Here is a 15197-nt window from a genome sequence, read left to right on the forward strand (position 1 = left end):
CAGAGCTGACAGAACCTCTGGTCCAGTGTGACTCCCCCAAGCACACCAGCTCAAGCACTGCATGGCATCTCTTTGCCTGCGTACCTGCGTAGCCCCTTGAACGCCTACGGAGAACCGCTGATTCCAAGGACACATCAGCACAGGAAGAGGCCACAGAGGAAGAAGAGGAGGGGGTGGAGGAGAGAGGTGTGTCACAACCAGTAGTAGCATTTTGGAGGCGTGGTGGCGGAACAACCTCCAACACTACTGTACCTTGTCCTGCGACCTTCCCAGCTGCCAGCAGAGTCACCCAATGCACCGTGAAAGATAGGTTACGTCCCTGTCCATGCCTGCTGGACCATGAGTCAGCGGTAATATGCACCTTACCACTGACCGCCCTGTCCAGCGAGGCATGGACATTGCCTTCCACACGCTGGTAGAGAGCCGGAATCGCCTTCCGTGAGAAAAAGTGGCGTTTGGGAACTTGCCACTGAGGTAACGCACATTCCACAAACTCACGGAAGGGGGCAGAATCTACCAACTGAAAAGGCAGCAGTTGAAGTGCTAGCAATTTAGCTAAGCTAGCATTCAACCGCTGGGCATGTGGATGGCTGGGAGAGAACTTCTTTCGGGGCTGCAGCAGCTGGGGCAGGGAAATTTGCCTGGTACAATCTGCCATCGGTGTACCGATAGTAGATTGCCCGCAAGTACTTGGCTGTGACACACCTAATTCTACACCTTCAGTCCTATTAGTGCAGACTTCAGAGAGGACTGAGGGTATAGTGGGGTTGGAGATCCCAGCTGATGATGAGGAGCAAGGAGAGGTCTTCTTTGTTCTTTGGTGTGGGTCTTTGAGGTACGCTTGCCAACGAAAATGCATGGCAGGTCGACGTATGTCTGGTCAAGCATGTGGTGCCCAAGCGGATGATGTTTTGGCCACGTGAGATACGCTTGAGACATATGTTGCAAATAGCAGCGGTGCGATCTGATGCACTCGTCTCAAAAAAGGCCCACACCAAAGAACTTTTGGAATAATGCTGAGAGACAGCAGCGCCCTGCACATGTGGAGCTCTGCGTTGTAATGCAGTCAGTGTGCTGCCCTTAAGCTGGTCCCTGGAGGGCATCCTGCCTCATTGGAGATGTGCCTCCTCCTCCTCCTCCTCCTCTCTCCTATCAGGCACCCACGTAGAGTCAGTGACCTCATCATCCCTTCCCTCCTCATCACTGTAGAAAACCTAGCAGTATTCTGCAGCTGAGGGAACATAACTGCCAGATTGCTGTCCTTCTTGGGCACCCCCTCTCTCTGGGCTCACGTTACTGCCTTCCTCTAGCTGTGTACCATCAACGGAGCCTTCAAAACGCTGCGCATCCTCCTGTAGCATATACCCAACACTGTGGTCAAACAGTTCGGGGGACTCCTCAGGAGGACATGGTAGGGCTAGGGAAGGAGTGACTGATGCCATTGAGCAGAGGGAAGAAGCCGCTTTGGCAGCTGCTTTGCCAGACAAAGTACCCTGAGCCTGGGTGAGAGAGGATGAGGAGGATGAGGACGGCTTGGTTATCCACTCTACCAAGTCTTCAGCATGTTGCGGCTCAACACGGCCAGCTGCTGGAAAAAAGGACGAGCGTGTCCCACTGCCACGTGCTGATGAGGATGCACCGTGTCCACGACCAGCACTGTTGCCTCTAGACGCAGAGCCTGCTTGCCCTCTTTTATCGGCTCGTGACTCTCTGCCTCTCCTTGTTATTCCAGGCATACTAATAGCCTGCAGAGGACACAGACAGTGCACCACGTGAAAGTACTTGCAGCAATATCCTCTGCCTGTAGTATTAATATGAGCAGATCCCTGCTTCTAGGAGTAAATATGAGAAACACCAGCTTTACGTTAGATGCACAATGTGCAGAGGACACGGACAGTACACACACCACATAGCTTTAGGTGCACACTGCAGAGGACACAGTCAGTACACCATGTGAAAGTACTTGCAGCAATATCCCCTGCCTGTAGTATTAATATGAGCAGATCCCTGACTCTAGGACTAAATATGAAAAACACCTGCTTTACGTTAGGTGCACAATGTGCAGAGGACACAGACAGTACACACACCACGTAGCTTTAGGTGCACACTATAGAGGACACAGACAGTACACCACGTGAAAGTACTTGCAGCAATATCCCCTGCCTGTAGTATTAATATGAGCAGATCCCTGACTCTAAGAATAAATATGAGAAACACCAGCTTTACGTTAGGTGCACAATGTGCAGAGGACACAGACAGTACACACACATTTTGTAGCTTTAGGTGCACACTGCAGAGGACACAGACAGTACACCACTTGAAAGTATTTGCAGCAATATCCCCTGCCTGTAGTATTAATATGATCAGATCCCTGATTTTAGGAGTAAATATGAGAAACACCAGCTTTACGTTAGGTGCACAATGTGCAGAGGACACAGACAGTATACACACCACGTAGCTTTAGGTGCACACTGCAGAGGACACAGACAGTACACCACGTGAGAATACTGCAGCTAGCACAATCACCTGTAGTAAATGCCAGTAAATTAGGAAGAGCGGATCTAGCTAAACTCAATACAGTGTATAAATATATATACAACACCTGGGATGCATATATGTCCTCTACACACTGTAACTCTAACTGACTAGCCTGCATGCCTGCCTGCTCTATCTACCTGCAATAAATGACACTCTCTCTGTCTCTCTCTGTCTTAACCACCGCAACACACTACATAAGGCCGACTTGCAGGCGGACTTTTATAGTGTGGGGCATGTACTAAACCCCCTGAGCCATTATTGGCCAAAGCCACGCTGGCTTTGGCCAATTATGGCTCTCCGTTTTTTGCAAGCTGTGATTGGCCAAGCATGCGGGTCATAGTGCATGCTTGGCCAATCATCAGCTAGCAATGTACTGCGATGCCGCAGTTAATTTTGGGCCGTGACACGCCACTCGAATTTGGCGCGATTGGCCCGTAACGTTTGTATTTCGATGAACGGTTGAACATACGATGTTCGATTTGAACGCGAGTTCGACTCAAACACGAAGCTCATCCCTATTGGTGAAGAATAGAAGAATAGCAGAGATGGAGTACAGAGATTCAGGTGTAGGTAAAAGGAAACAGTCCTGCTTCCAACGACAAACTTTTCACTTCGCCACTCCAGCCGGAATGGGTATAGCGCACCTGGACAGGCCTCTCTCACAAGCCTGGCAGCCAGAATGACACTTGAACTTGGGGTTAAGTCTTTGCCACAGACCCTCCCAATGGTTGCAGAAAATAGTGGTCCGAATCCTCTTGACTGGACTTAACACCTGGATCTCCTTCAGGTAGTTTAGATTAGGTTACCGACTGATATGTGACCAATGTCCAGCCTCTCAGTGTCCGGTTCCCCTGGTCCCTGATGGATGGTCAGGCCCATATTGGAACACCAGCCTCTCTTGGCACTCCTCAGGCAGACTCTCCACCGAACAGCTTCCTCCAACAGGATGGACAGCTAAGGACCTCTTTAGGTGGGGACCCAGTCGATTACTGAGTCCCAAGCGGCAGATCAAATGCTCCGGGCCAACGTGGACCCGAAGCAAGGATCTCTGCGTAGCCATGGAATGGCTACCCTGAAGGTGGGCGCCACACGAGGAGAAGACCCAGGAAGATGGCGTCTGCCCCATAAATACCCCTCCCCAGCATGCACAGCGAGGAAGCCTCCTCCTGATAGGCTGCCGGGGAAAAGTATCCAGACCTTGACTCCGCTGCTGCCACCTGCCGACCTGGGGTGGAACTGCCACCCCAGGAACAACAGCATGAGCCCACAACACAGCCAAGCTGGGACAGAAGCTCCAAATTTGAACTAATTAACAATGGTCAGAGTCACTTAACTCTCTGACCCCCTCTAAATTTCAATAGCACCGGTTCTGAAAAGTAACCAGGCGCTACACTAACTTAGCATTTATTAAATTGATAAAATTAAACAAATAAAAATAAACAATTAAAATATATATTTTTTAAAGCATACTTACTTTACAGCATTTCTTCACACCTGCCAAAAACCTTTGTACAGTAATGTACATAAGTTAATGAGAATCAATATGCTTCACAGGTGGTTGCACGCTCCAAGCTTTGCCAACCTATGCAGAAATCAGACTCCAAAAAGTACTCTGGGCCAGATCCACATACATGTAGAACGGCGCAGCGTATCAGAGATATACTACGCCGCCGTACCTTACCTGGCGCATTTTCGAATCCTCAGCGATTTTGCGCCGTAAGTTATGGCGGCGTAGTGTATTTCTAGCGGCGGATTTGAAATTGGGCGGGTTGGGGGCGGGTTTCATTTAAATGAAGCGCGTCCCCGCGCCTAATGAAATGCGCATGCGTAGTCAAGAAATTTCCCGCCGTGCTTTGCAGGAAAAAAATGGCATCGCAACAACGTAAACTTAAACGTGAGTTACGTCCATCCCTATTCACGGACGACTTACACACAAAAAAAAAAAAATTAAAATTAAAATTTCGATGCGGGAACGACGGCCATACTTAACATGGCAATTCTATGTATACGCCGCAAAATACCAGCTTTAACTATACGCCGGAAAAAGCCGACTACAGACGACGTTTGAAAATGCGACAGCTGCGCGTACGTTCGTGGATCGTCGTAAATTGCTAATTTTTTCATACCCGACACGGAAAACGCCACCCAGCGGACGCCGAAGTATTGCATCTTAGATCTGAAGGCGTACGAAGACATACACCTGTCGGATCTAACCCAGAAGCCGTTGTATCTTGTTTTGAGGATTCGCCGGCGTAATTTCTTTGTGGATCTGGCCCTCTGTTTTTATCAAAGCTCACCATGTCTACTCCTTCTTGAATTGCAATATCTCACCATAGACACAGGGCACCAGACTTGGCAAGGGGTAACTTTAATAAAATGATAAAAAAAATATATACAGGTACTCCTCACTTAAGGACCAGGTTCAGTTCCAACGACCAGGTTGTTAAATTAATTGGTTGCTAAATGAGGAGTCACAAGAAATCAATATTTTTAGCATTCTTAACTACTGTATTGTACCTTATTGTGAAAAAAAGGTCTAAACATAAAACTCCAGCTCAATAACGTTGTTTTCATTTGCATACGTACAGAACACAAATGAAAATGTTGTACTGTACCGTATAATACAATGATGTACAGTGCGCCATTCAGGTGGGGAGAGCTGGTCGTGAGTCTGAGCATTCGTTAAACAGGTAAGTCGTTAAAACGAGGAGTATTTGTATTTGAAGGAAAGCTTTGCTCTCCTATAGTTAGTTTACCACCATGTCAAGTTGGTTACAGTACTTTAGATTTTTTTCTGTATGTTCTATTATTTTATGCTTAAAGCGGATGTGCCATGGGAAAAAAATATTAAAAGCCAGCAGCTACAAATACTGCAGCTGTTGACTTTTAATATTAGGACACTTACCTGTCCTGGAGTCCAGCGCCGATCGCAGCAGAGGACGAGCGATCGCTCGTCTCTCTGCTGCTCCCCCCGCCATCCACGCTGAGGGAACCAGGAAGTGAAGCGCTGCGGCTTCACTGCCAGGTTCCCTACGGCGCATGCGCGAGTCGCGCTGCGCCCGCCGATTGGCTCCCACGCTGTGTGCTGGGAGCCGAGTGTTCCCAGCACACAACGGGCGACAGACGGGAAGCCAGAAAAACCCGTCTTTTGCCCGTAGCGTGTGGCCGGAAGTGGGTGCAAATACCTGTCTTTAGACAGGTATCTGCACCCCCCTCCCCCCTGAAAGGTGTCAAAAGTGACACCGGAGGGGGGGAGGGTTCCGATCAGCGGGACTCCACTTTAGGGTGGAGAACCGCTTTAAATAAAGAAATCCTGATTGTTAAAAAAATAAAGTCTTTAGACAAGTTGTTCCTGAAAGAAATGCACTCAAAAAGCCCTCTTTGAAAAGACTTTTAGGTAGATTAAAGTAGGGGCGCCTAACTTTAGGACGGCCTAGCCTAGTCTTTTTAGGCTACACCGCCGTAAATTAGTTAGGCTATTAGTGATTCTCAAACCACTTACCTGCTAATTTTCGGCGGCGTAGCCTAAAACGAGCGGGCGTAAGGGCGCCTAATTCAAATGACTTGTTTGGGGGCGTGTACTATGGAAATGAGGCTTGACCTCACGTTTTTCTACGTTTTTGCATACTGCGCATGCGCCGGGCAACTACATTTCCCAGGGCGCATTGCGGCTAAGTCCGCATTGCGGACGTAAACGACGTAACTCCCGATTCGCGGACGACTTACGCAAACGACGCAAAAAATTCGAACCTCGCGGCGGGAACGGCGGCCACACTTAACAATAGTTAGTCCACTAGAGCATAGCTCTAAATTTAGGCGGCCTATCCCTTACGGAAACGACGTAACTCGACGGTGTAGGCCCGGCGTACGCTCGTAAATCGTCGGGAATCGGCGTATCCCCTCATTTACATAATCTACGCCGGCCGCAATGGAAGCGCCATCTAGCGGCCACCAGAAACATTGCAAGCTAAGACAGAACGGCGCAAGCCGGCCTATCTTAGCTTTGTTTAAGTGTATCTCTGTTTGAGAATACACTTAAACAAACGCCGGCGTAGATTCAGAGTTAGGTCGGCTTATCTGCAGATAAGCCGGCCTAACTCTTTGTGAATCTACCTAAATGGACTTCTGGGTGGTAATATTTTTCATGTCAGTCTTGTAAGTAAATGGCTCATCCATTGCATGTTTTAGGCAATTACAACGGATCATTGTAACGCCTGGGCTTAATGCTGAAACCACCAGGGTCGGGCAGTGGCGTCTCCAGCTTTCATATTTAGGGGGGGCACATGGGGGGACAGGGAAAAAAGTAGGGGGGCCAACTATAAAATGCAATTTTATATATATACAGTATATATATATAAAATCTCCTGGGGCCCTTTACTACGATCCCACAACGGGCCCTTTTACATGTTCTGTCATGAGCTCCCTTCCTACTATACTGGGGCCCCCCAGGGTGGCAGAAAACAAGAGATATATGTCACCAGCACACCAAGAAAATATAAGGGTCCAAAGCAGTGGGAGAACTTTCAGGGTTGCAAAGGTTGTCTTGCCACCGGGGGGCCTGGTGTTCTGCCACTGTGGGGTTCCCCAGCTGTCCTGTCCCTGCTATTTACAGCGCTGGTCTGGCGTCTGTCTCCTTGGCAGGGGCGGCAGTCTATTAGGACCTAGTGCTGGTGACATTATGGGTGCATGCAGGGGAAGGCTGGCACTATTGGTTATAGAGAGCTGAGCCCCCAGCTGGTCACCTAGCAGCAGTAATGCTGTATAACCTTCTTTGTTGACATGCTGATCGGGATGTGATCCAGGTGATGCTCCCAGTCAGATCTAATAAACACAATATTTATTAGCATCAAGAGTACAACCACATATATATATATATATATATATATATATATATATAATCAAACGTATGTTCCGCAGCCATGTGGGCTCTATGCCTGTAAAGTGTGGGCTTTGATCAATAAAATCTGATATTTAACACTAGGATTTGACTGGGAGCATCACCTGGATTGCATCACGATCAGCATGTCAGAGAAGCGCCACTGCTGCTAAGCAACCTGCAGGGAGCTCAACTGTCTACAACCAATAGAGATGGGCTCGGGTGTGTTTGAAATCCCACATGCCCGATCCCGCCAGGAAGCCGACACTCCACAGCGCTAATCACAGGCAGTGAGACCTTTCCTGATCTGTGCAGCTGCGGACCGGGAAATGTCTCACTGCCTGTGATTAGCGCTGTGCAGTGTGGGCTTCCTGGCAGGCTCTGGCATGTGGAATTTTGAACATGCCCAGCCCATCTCTAACAACAAATTGTGCTGGCCCTCCTGTACATCAGCCCCATAAAGTAACCAGCTTTGGGTTCCAATGTCCTGCCGCCGCTGCCATGGAGACAGAGACCAGCGCTGTGAATAGCCGGGACAGGACAGTAACTCTGGTTGTTCCAGCACTGGTCCACACTGGGACGATTCCCCCATCCACCTATAATGTGTAGATGGGGGAATTGGATCATTTCTTTTTTTTTATTATTCAACCTAATAGTTGAATGAAAAAAAGTGATCAATGTATGGGCTGCCTAAGAGCTAAGACCAGCCATAGACAGTTTAAATCTCAGCTGGTTCAGCAGGAACTGGCTGAGATTTGAACCATTAATGAGCAGATTCTCTTATGATTATCACCAGTGGTTGCTGTATAGAATACAATTGCTGGGCAGGAGGGATATTCCCGTCAGCACTGTTTGTGTTGATGGGGGAATCATGCAAATTTCTTTCCTGCAATCTGTGGATGTAGGAAAAAAATTTGCATTGTATATTACCTGCCTAACTGAAAGTGAAAGTGTAACAGAATGGCCCGTGACACCCAGAGACTTTTGAAGGATGGGGTTTACTCCTGTGCCAGCGTCACTATGCCCTTTTGGGCATAGGGTGACTGAGAAATGATAATTATAAATTACATGAGATGGGACATTACTGATAATTCATGTATTGCAGGATATCTTGAAATATTACAAGTTGTTAAAGTCTGACTCCGACAGGTCAATAGAGTGTTTTCATTCAATGGGGGGACACATGCTTTTGAGGTGTTAATTGAGTCTGCTCCTAGACATTCCTTTGTGTGATGCTAATACTGTTTTGTGTCCATTGTGCTAATTAGGTCTGCTCCTAAGACCTGTTCATTGTGTATGCTAATGACACTGTTAAGATGTGGAATGTGACTTGTCAAGCTGTAGTAATTAACCCCTCTAAATGCGGAGCCAGACCGTCTGGGTAATAAGTAGTAATTAACTCATCGGAATGTTATTATCTTAAAGAATGTGTATGAAGCCCCCCATTGTGTGATGTGTGGGTGGAGTGTGTCTTTGTCCCTGTGATTAACTGTAACATGCTTGTACTGTATATAACAAAGCTAAGTTACCATTAAAGGATTCATTCATTCATTTCGGAGCCAGTACCAGAGCTTGTTTTGTCTCGTTTATTCTGGGAAATGAAATGGGTCGTGTCTGATGTCTGTCGGACTGTCAGATAACCTGTCGTGGGGCAAAGGATTGGAATATCGTAAACGGTGGTGACCGTTACAGAAAGTAAATTGTGAATGTCTTGAAAGAACAGGAGTGGGGAGGGAGACAGATGGGGGAGAGAAGGGATAGAGATAATGCAGTTCAGTGATTACAGTGTACTGCAGTCTGCAGTGCACACACATACCCACGGTCCAGGCTAGAATCTCAGGCATCATTCACACACATGCTGCTGATTTTCATATTTCCTGAACACACATCCCCTCTCTTCAGATACAGCACACCGAGATAGTGTGGGCGGGAATGAAAGGAGAAGGAGGAGGAGCTTTATTCCTCCCTGATCGTATGTGAGGAGAGTGGGGGGGGGGGGTGGCTAGACTCGCTGGGCTGTAAAAGAGTGTCATAGACTGACACTTGGCTCAGCTTGCAGTCACCACTCTCGGAATTTACAGGCTGGTTCTCCTGTCCTAAGGACGGGAGAAATCAGTCTGTTTTTTCAGTAACTGAGATGAAGGCTTGGGCCCCCCTCCCCCACAGTGCTCATGGAGTCCTTTCTGCAACTCGCTCTTCTCCGTGCCAATGAGGATGCAGGGGAAGGAGCAGATCGGGCGGCTGTGGTTGTGTGAACGCTCGCATTATGCAGTGTCAGCGAGCAGAGGGAGGGGGAGGAATGCCCCGCAGAGCTGACTGGGGACGCTCTCCCTCTCAGGAGAGACTGTTACTCCAGCGGCGGCCCGAAAAAAAAAAAAAAAAAAAGCAAAAAAAAAAAAAAATTGTTTAGAGACGCCTCTGGGGTCGGGTAGGACTCGATGGAGCCCCTGAGTCCATGTGACATTTTAAAACTACACTGGTGGTTAAATGGCTACTAGGTGGGGTACTCATTTCAAATTTGTTATTTAAATATGATTTCATCTAGAATTCTTTGCTTGTCCTGGAGACGGTTAGTTTCCTACTTTTCCCATCAACACTCTCTCTAAGGTAAATCTTTTATACTAAGTGAATTCAAAATTATACTTCCAATATATATCAAACTGAAATTGCTAATGTATTGCAGCTCCATGAAAAATATGGAGAAATCTTCACTGTACACTTTGGACCCAAGAAAATTGTGGTGATTGCTGGATACAGGGCTGTGAAGGATGCCCTGGTCAACCAAGCTGATGATTTTGGAGAAAGAGCACAGGCCCCAATTTCTAGCCTAATAAGTAATGAAAAAGGTAAGCTTAAAGTTAACATTTTTTGTATGCCTTTGGGTAGATTCAGGTAGGGGCACGCAAATTTAGGTCGGCGTAGCCTAGCGTGTTTACACTACGCCGCCTTAAGTAAGAGAGGCAACTACATGATTCACAAAGTACTTGCCTCCTTACTTAGGGCGGCGTAGTGTAAATGCGGCGGGCGTAAGGGCGCCTAATTCAAATGGGTTGAGGGGGGGCGTGTGTAATGGCAATGAGGCTTGACCTCACGTTTTTGACGTTTTTTGTCACTGCGCATGCGCCGGGCGACTACATTTCCCAGTGTGCATTGCGGTTACGTACGCCGCATGGGCCTATTGATTTAGACGTGGATGTAAACGACGTAAATCCCGATTCGCGGAGGACTTACGCAAACGACGTTAAAATTTCGAATCGTGCGGCGGGAACGGCGGCCATACTTTAACATTGTTATTCCACCTAATAGGTGGAATAACTTTAGGCCTCCTAAGGCCTTACGGAAATGGTGTAAAACGACTGTGGCGGCCGGGCGTACATTCGTGAATCGGTGTACAAACTCATTTACATAATCTACACCGAACGCGATGGTAGCGCCACCTAGCGGGCATCCGAAAAATTGCAATCTAAGATAGGACGGCGCAAGCCGTCGTATCTTAAATATGTTTAAGCGTATCTCTGTTTGAGCATACGCTTAAACATAAGTCGGCGTAGATTCTGAGTTAGCCCGGCTTATCTACTGATAAGTTGGCCTAACTCTTACTGAATCTACATACTTATCTTTTTTTCTAAAGATATTGATCTTTTATACAGTTCATTTTGAATATTGCCTTGGCCTGATTGCTATAAAAATTGGATTGTTTTAGACCCAAGCCCTCCTTCACACCATGCGATTTGACAGTTCCAAATCTCATGACAAGTCGTACCCCATTGCCAGCAATAGAACCGTTCGCGCGCGCAGCGCAGCAAGTCCCAGTGAAAAAGGTTCCTGCACTACTTTTTTGCTTTTTTTTGCTTTTAAATGTCCTTATTTCTTCTGAGAAATCCTCACTGTTCTTCTGTTTGTAACTCCACACAGTAATGCAAGGCTTTCTCCCTGGTGTGGAGTGTCATGCTCGCCCCCTCCCTTGGACTACAGGAGAGTCAGGATGCTCTCTAAGTTGCAGATAGAGAAAGGAGCTGTGTGTTAGTGGGCACCCTGACTCACCTGTAGTCCAAGGGAGGGGTCGAGCACGACACTCCACACCAGGGAGAAAGCTTTGCATTACTGTGTGGAGTTATACAGACAGATGAACAGGAAGTGAGGATTTCTCAGAAGAAATAAGGACATTTAAAAGCAAAATGGAAGGATGAGGTAAGTGAAGGAGGACTGCACTAAGGTAAAGGAAGCTATTTAGGAAAAAAAATTGTACCTTTACAACCCCTTTAATGGATATTACTTACCTTCAATTAAATGTGTCCCTTGCGCTGCTCTGTCCTTGTTTTGTAGAAAACTTCTTCCTCTGATGCCCCCCTGCTATAATCATCCAGTGCATGGTAATAGTACTTAGGTAGCTATCAAAGGCACTCATCAAAAGTGCTTGACCATGCCTAGCCTTTCCGTCCAGCTCTACCATTCACAGGAACTGTAAATATAGCTTCTATGAATGAAACAGGATTTATGAATAGAGGGGGCAGACCTTTCAGTTATCTGCTTGTCCTCCATTCATAGATCAAGTTTCATTCCTAGAATGAGGCTTTAAATAAAGGAGACAGTGTTTGATAATAACTGCTTGCTTACAATATTATTATGTGTATTTCAGGCATTGTGTTTAGTAATGGAGAACTTTGGAAAGTCATTAGGAGATTCGCACTCTCAACTCTTCGAGACTTTGGAATGGGAAAGAAAACAATAGAAGACAAGATACAAGAGGAATTAATTCCTCTTATAGAAAATTTCAAGTCACACAATGGTAACACCTTCTATTAAATGAAAAGCGTTCAAAATATATGCCCATGGCAGTTCTTGAATGAGCTATATACTGTAGGCCCCATAAGGCGATGTGCTTAGTTAGTGCTAAGATAATCGACTAAGCACATCGCCTTATGGGTACTAGATAGACTGTCATATACAGTATCTCACAAAAGTGAGTACACCCCTCACATTTTTGAAAATATTTTATTACTGTATTTATCGAGGTATAACGCGCTCCCGTGTATACCGCGCACCCCTAAAGTTGCCCCGAATCCTGTGGAAAAAATTTTTTTTTGTACTTACAGTTTTTGTGTCTTGCACGGCGTCCATCGGCGGCCTCGTCGGGTCCGGCGTCCGTCTGCGGCTTCGGGTGTCCTCTTCGTCGGGCCCGGCGTCCTTCTGCGGCTTCGGGTGTCCTCTTCGTCGGGTCCGGCGTCCGTCTGCGGCTTCGGGTGTCCTCTACGTCGGGTCCGGCGTCCTTCTGCGGCGTCCTCGTGTCCTCCCCACTCGTTTCCCGCGCCGAGTTTGAATACTGCTCCGACATATACAGAGCGCAGTACACTCGTGTATTGTCGGCAATGCTCGGCAACTCTCGCGCTGACGTCCTGTACGTCCAGGACGTGAGCGCGGAAGGAGCCGAGACTGTCCGACTATACCCGAGTGTACTGCGCTCGGTATATGTCGGCGCAGTATTCAAAACTCGGCGCGGGAAAGCGGGTATCGGCGTATACCGCGCACCCACGATTTTGCCCTGATTTTCAGGGCAAAAAAGTGCGTGGTATACGCCGATAAATACGGTATATCTTTTCATGTGACAACACTGAATAAATGACACTTTGCTGCAATGTAAAGTAGTGGGTGTGCAGCTTGTATAACAGTGTAAATTTGCTGTCTTCTTAAAATAACACAACACACAGCCATTAATGTTTAAACCGCTGGCAAAAGTGAGTACTCAGTATGAGTATGAGTAAATATATACATAATATAACATCCAAATAGAGGCATGGAAAGATACAGCTATAATCAATTCGCAAATTCCTAAACAGAAACACCAGAGAACAACGTCTTGGAGGGGGTGAATTCACAGGGGAAATGTCAGAACTAGGGATGAGCCTGAACACCCCCCGGTTCGGTTTGCAGCAGAACATGCGAACAGGCAAACAATTTGTTCAAACACGCGAACACCGTTAAAGTCTATGGGACACGAAAAGTGCTAATGTTAAAGGTTAATATGCAAGTTATTGCCATAAAAAGTGTTTGGGGACCTGGGTCCTGCCCCAGGGGACATGTATCAATGCAAAAAAAAGTTTTAAAAATCGCAGTTTTTTCGGGAGCAGTACTTTTAATAATGCTTAAAGTGAAACAATAAAAGTTAAATAATATTCCTTTAAATTTCGTACTTGGGGGGTGTCTATAGTATGCCTGTAAAGTTCCGCAATTTTTCCCGTGTTTAGAACAGTCCCTGCACAAAATTGAATCAATCCTATCTAAAGGAAAAAAAGTCATTTAAAACTACTTACGGCTATAATGAATTGTCGGGTCCCGGCAATATAGATAAAAGTAATTGAAAAAAACTGCATGGGTTCCCCCCCCCCCCCCCAGTCCATTACAAGGTCCTTTGGGTCTGGTATGAATATTAAGGGGTACCCCGAACTATTATAGGCGCAGGGTCAGGAACACTTTTCCATCGGGAAAACGGCTCCCAATCAACCCCGCCCACCGGCGTTGCTAGCCCCCCCCCCCCCCAAAACTCCCAGGCAGCCCAGCTCCTTGCCAGCCCTCATTTTCCACTCGAAAAATGCGAGTAGGCAAATGGAAAATTTGAGGGCTGCCCGCAATGATCGGTCTGTCCAGCGTTTTGGGCAGGTGGTTAAATGTGGGAAGAACAGGACAATCTGGTATAAGGGATGCAGCTTCTTTTTGACTAAAACTGCCCATTCTAACACCCCTCAGAATCAATTCAGAGATGATGGTTCTGTACTTCTTGTTTGGGTCTGCACCTAGTTTTCTATAGGTGAGGCAGTCGGACAACTGTCGAACTGCCTCCTGTTTGTATTGTTCTTTGTTTAACCACTTGCCGACCAGGTCACAAACATTTACGTTGGCAGAATGGCACAGAAAGGCAAATCAGCGTAAATATACGTCACTTTAAATTTGCCGATGTGTGGGTGCGCGCGCCGCTGGTGATCGCATGTCACGAAGCTGCAGAACGGGGGATGCCTGTGTAAACAAGCATCCCTCCGTTCTGCCTAGTGACACCGACACCAATCGTCTGCTTCCTCTCATTGGGTCACTGCTAGCCCATCCCCCAGACAGTTATAACACATCCCTAGGACACACTTAACCCCTTCCCCGCCCCCTAGTGGTTAACCCCTTCACTGGCAGTCACATTTACACAGTAATCAGTGCTGATCGCTGTATAAATGTGAATGGTCCCAAAATAGCGCCAAAAGTGTCTGATGTGTCTGCCATAATGTCGCAGTCACGCTAAAAATTACTAGTAAAAAAAATGATTAAAAAAATTACATAAAACTATCCCCTATTTTGTGGCCGCTATACATTTTGCGCAAACCAATCAATAAACGCCTATTGTGATTTTTTTTACCAAAAATATGTAGAGGAATACGTATCGGCCTAAACTGAGGAAAAAATTGTTTTTTAAATATATTTTTAGGGGATATTTATTACAGCAAATAGTAACAAATATTGTTTTTTCTTTTCAAAATTGTCGCTCTATTTTTGTTTATAGCGCAAAAAATAAAAAATACAGAAGTGTTCAAATACCACCAAAAGAAAGCTCTATTTGTGGGAAAAAAAGGACGTCAATTTTGTTTGGGAGCCACGTCGCACAACCGCGCATTTGTCAGTTAAACGGACACAGTGCCGTTTTGCAAAAAGTGCTCTGGTCTTTGGCCAGCCAAATGTTCCGGGGCTGAAGTGGTTAATACTACAACAAGACCCCCCTTGTCTGAATTACGTACAATAATCGTAT

At 46.6% G+C, this 15197-nt stretch overlaps 1 protein-coding gene across 1 annotated transcript in view; it reads left to right on the forward strand.

The window, feature by feature from the left end:
* LOC120943452 (cytochrome P450 2K1-like) overlaps window positions 1-15197 on the forward strand; it is a 70944-nt gene that overhangs the window by 14556 nt on the left and 41191 nt on the right. The window contains exons 2-3 of the mRNA XM_040356757.1: window positions 10098-10260; window positions 12054-12203. Coding sequence (XP_040212691.1) covers window positions 10098-10260; window positions 12054-12203 — 313 coding nt within the window. The remainder of the gene's footprint in view (window positions 1-10097; window positions 10261-12053; window positions 12204-15197) is intronic.

This window comes from Rana temporaria, chromosome 6, assembly GCF_905171775.1.
Source record: "Rana temporaria chromosome 6, aRanTem1.1, whole genome shotgun sequence".
In the NCBI taxonomy this organism is placed as follows: domain Eukaryota; kingdom Metazoa; phylum Chordata; class Amphibia; order Anura; family Ranidae; genus Rana; species Rana temporaria.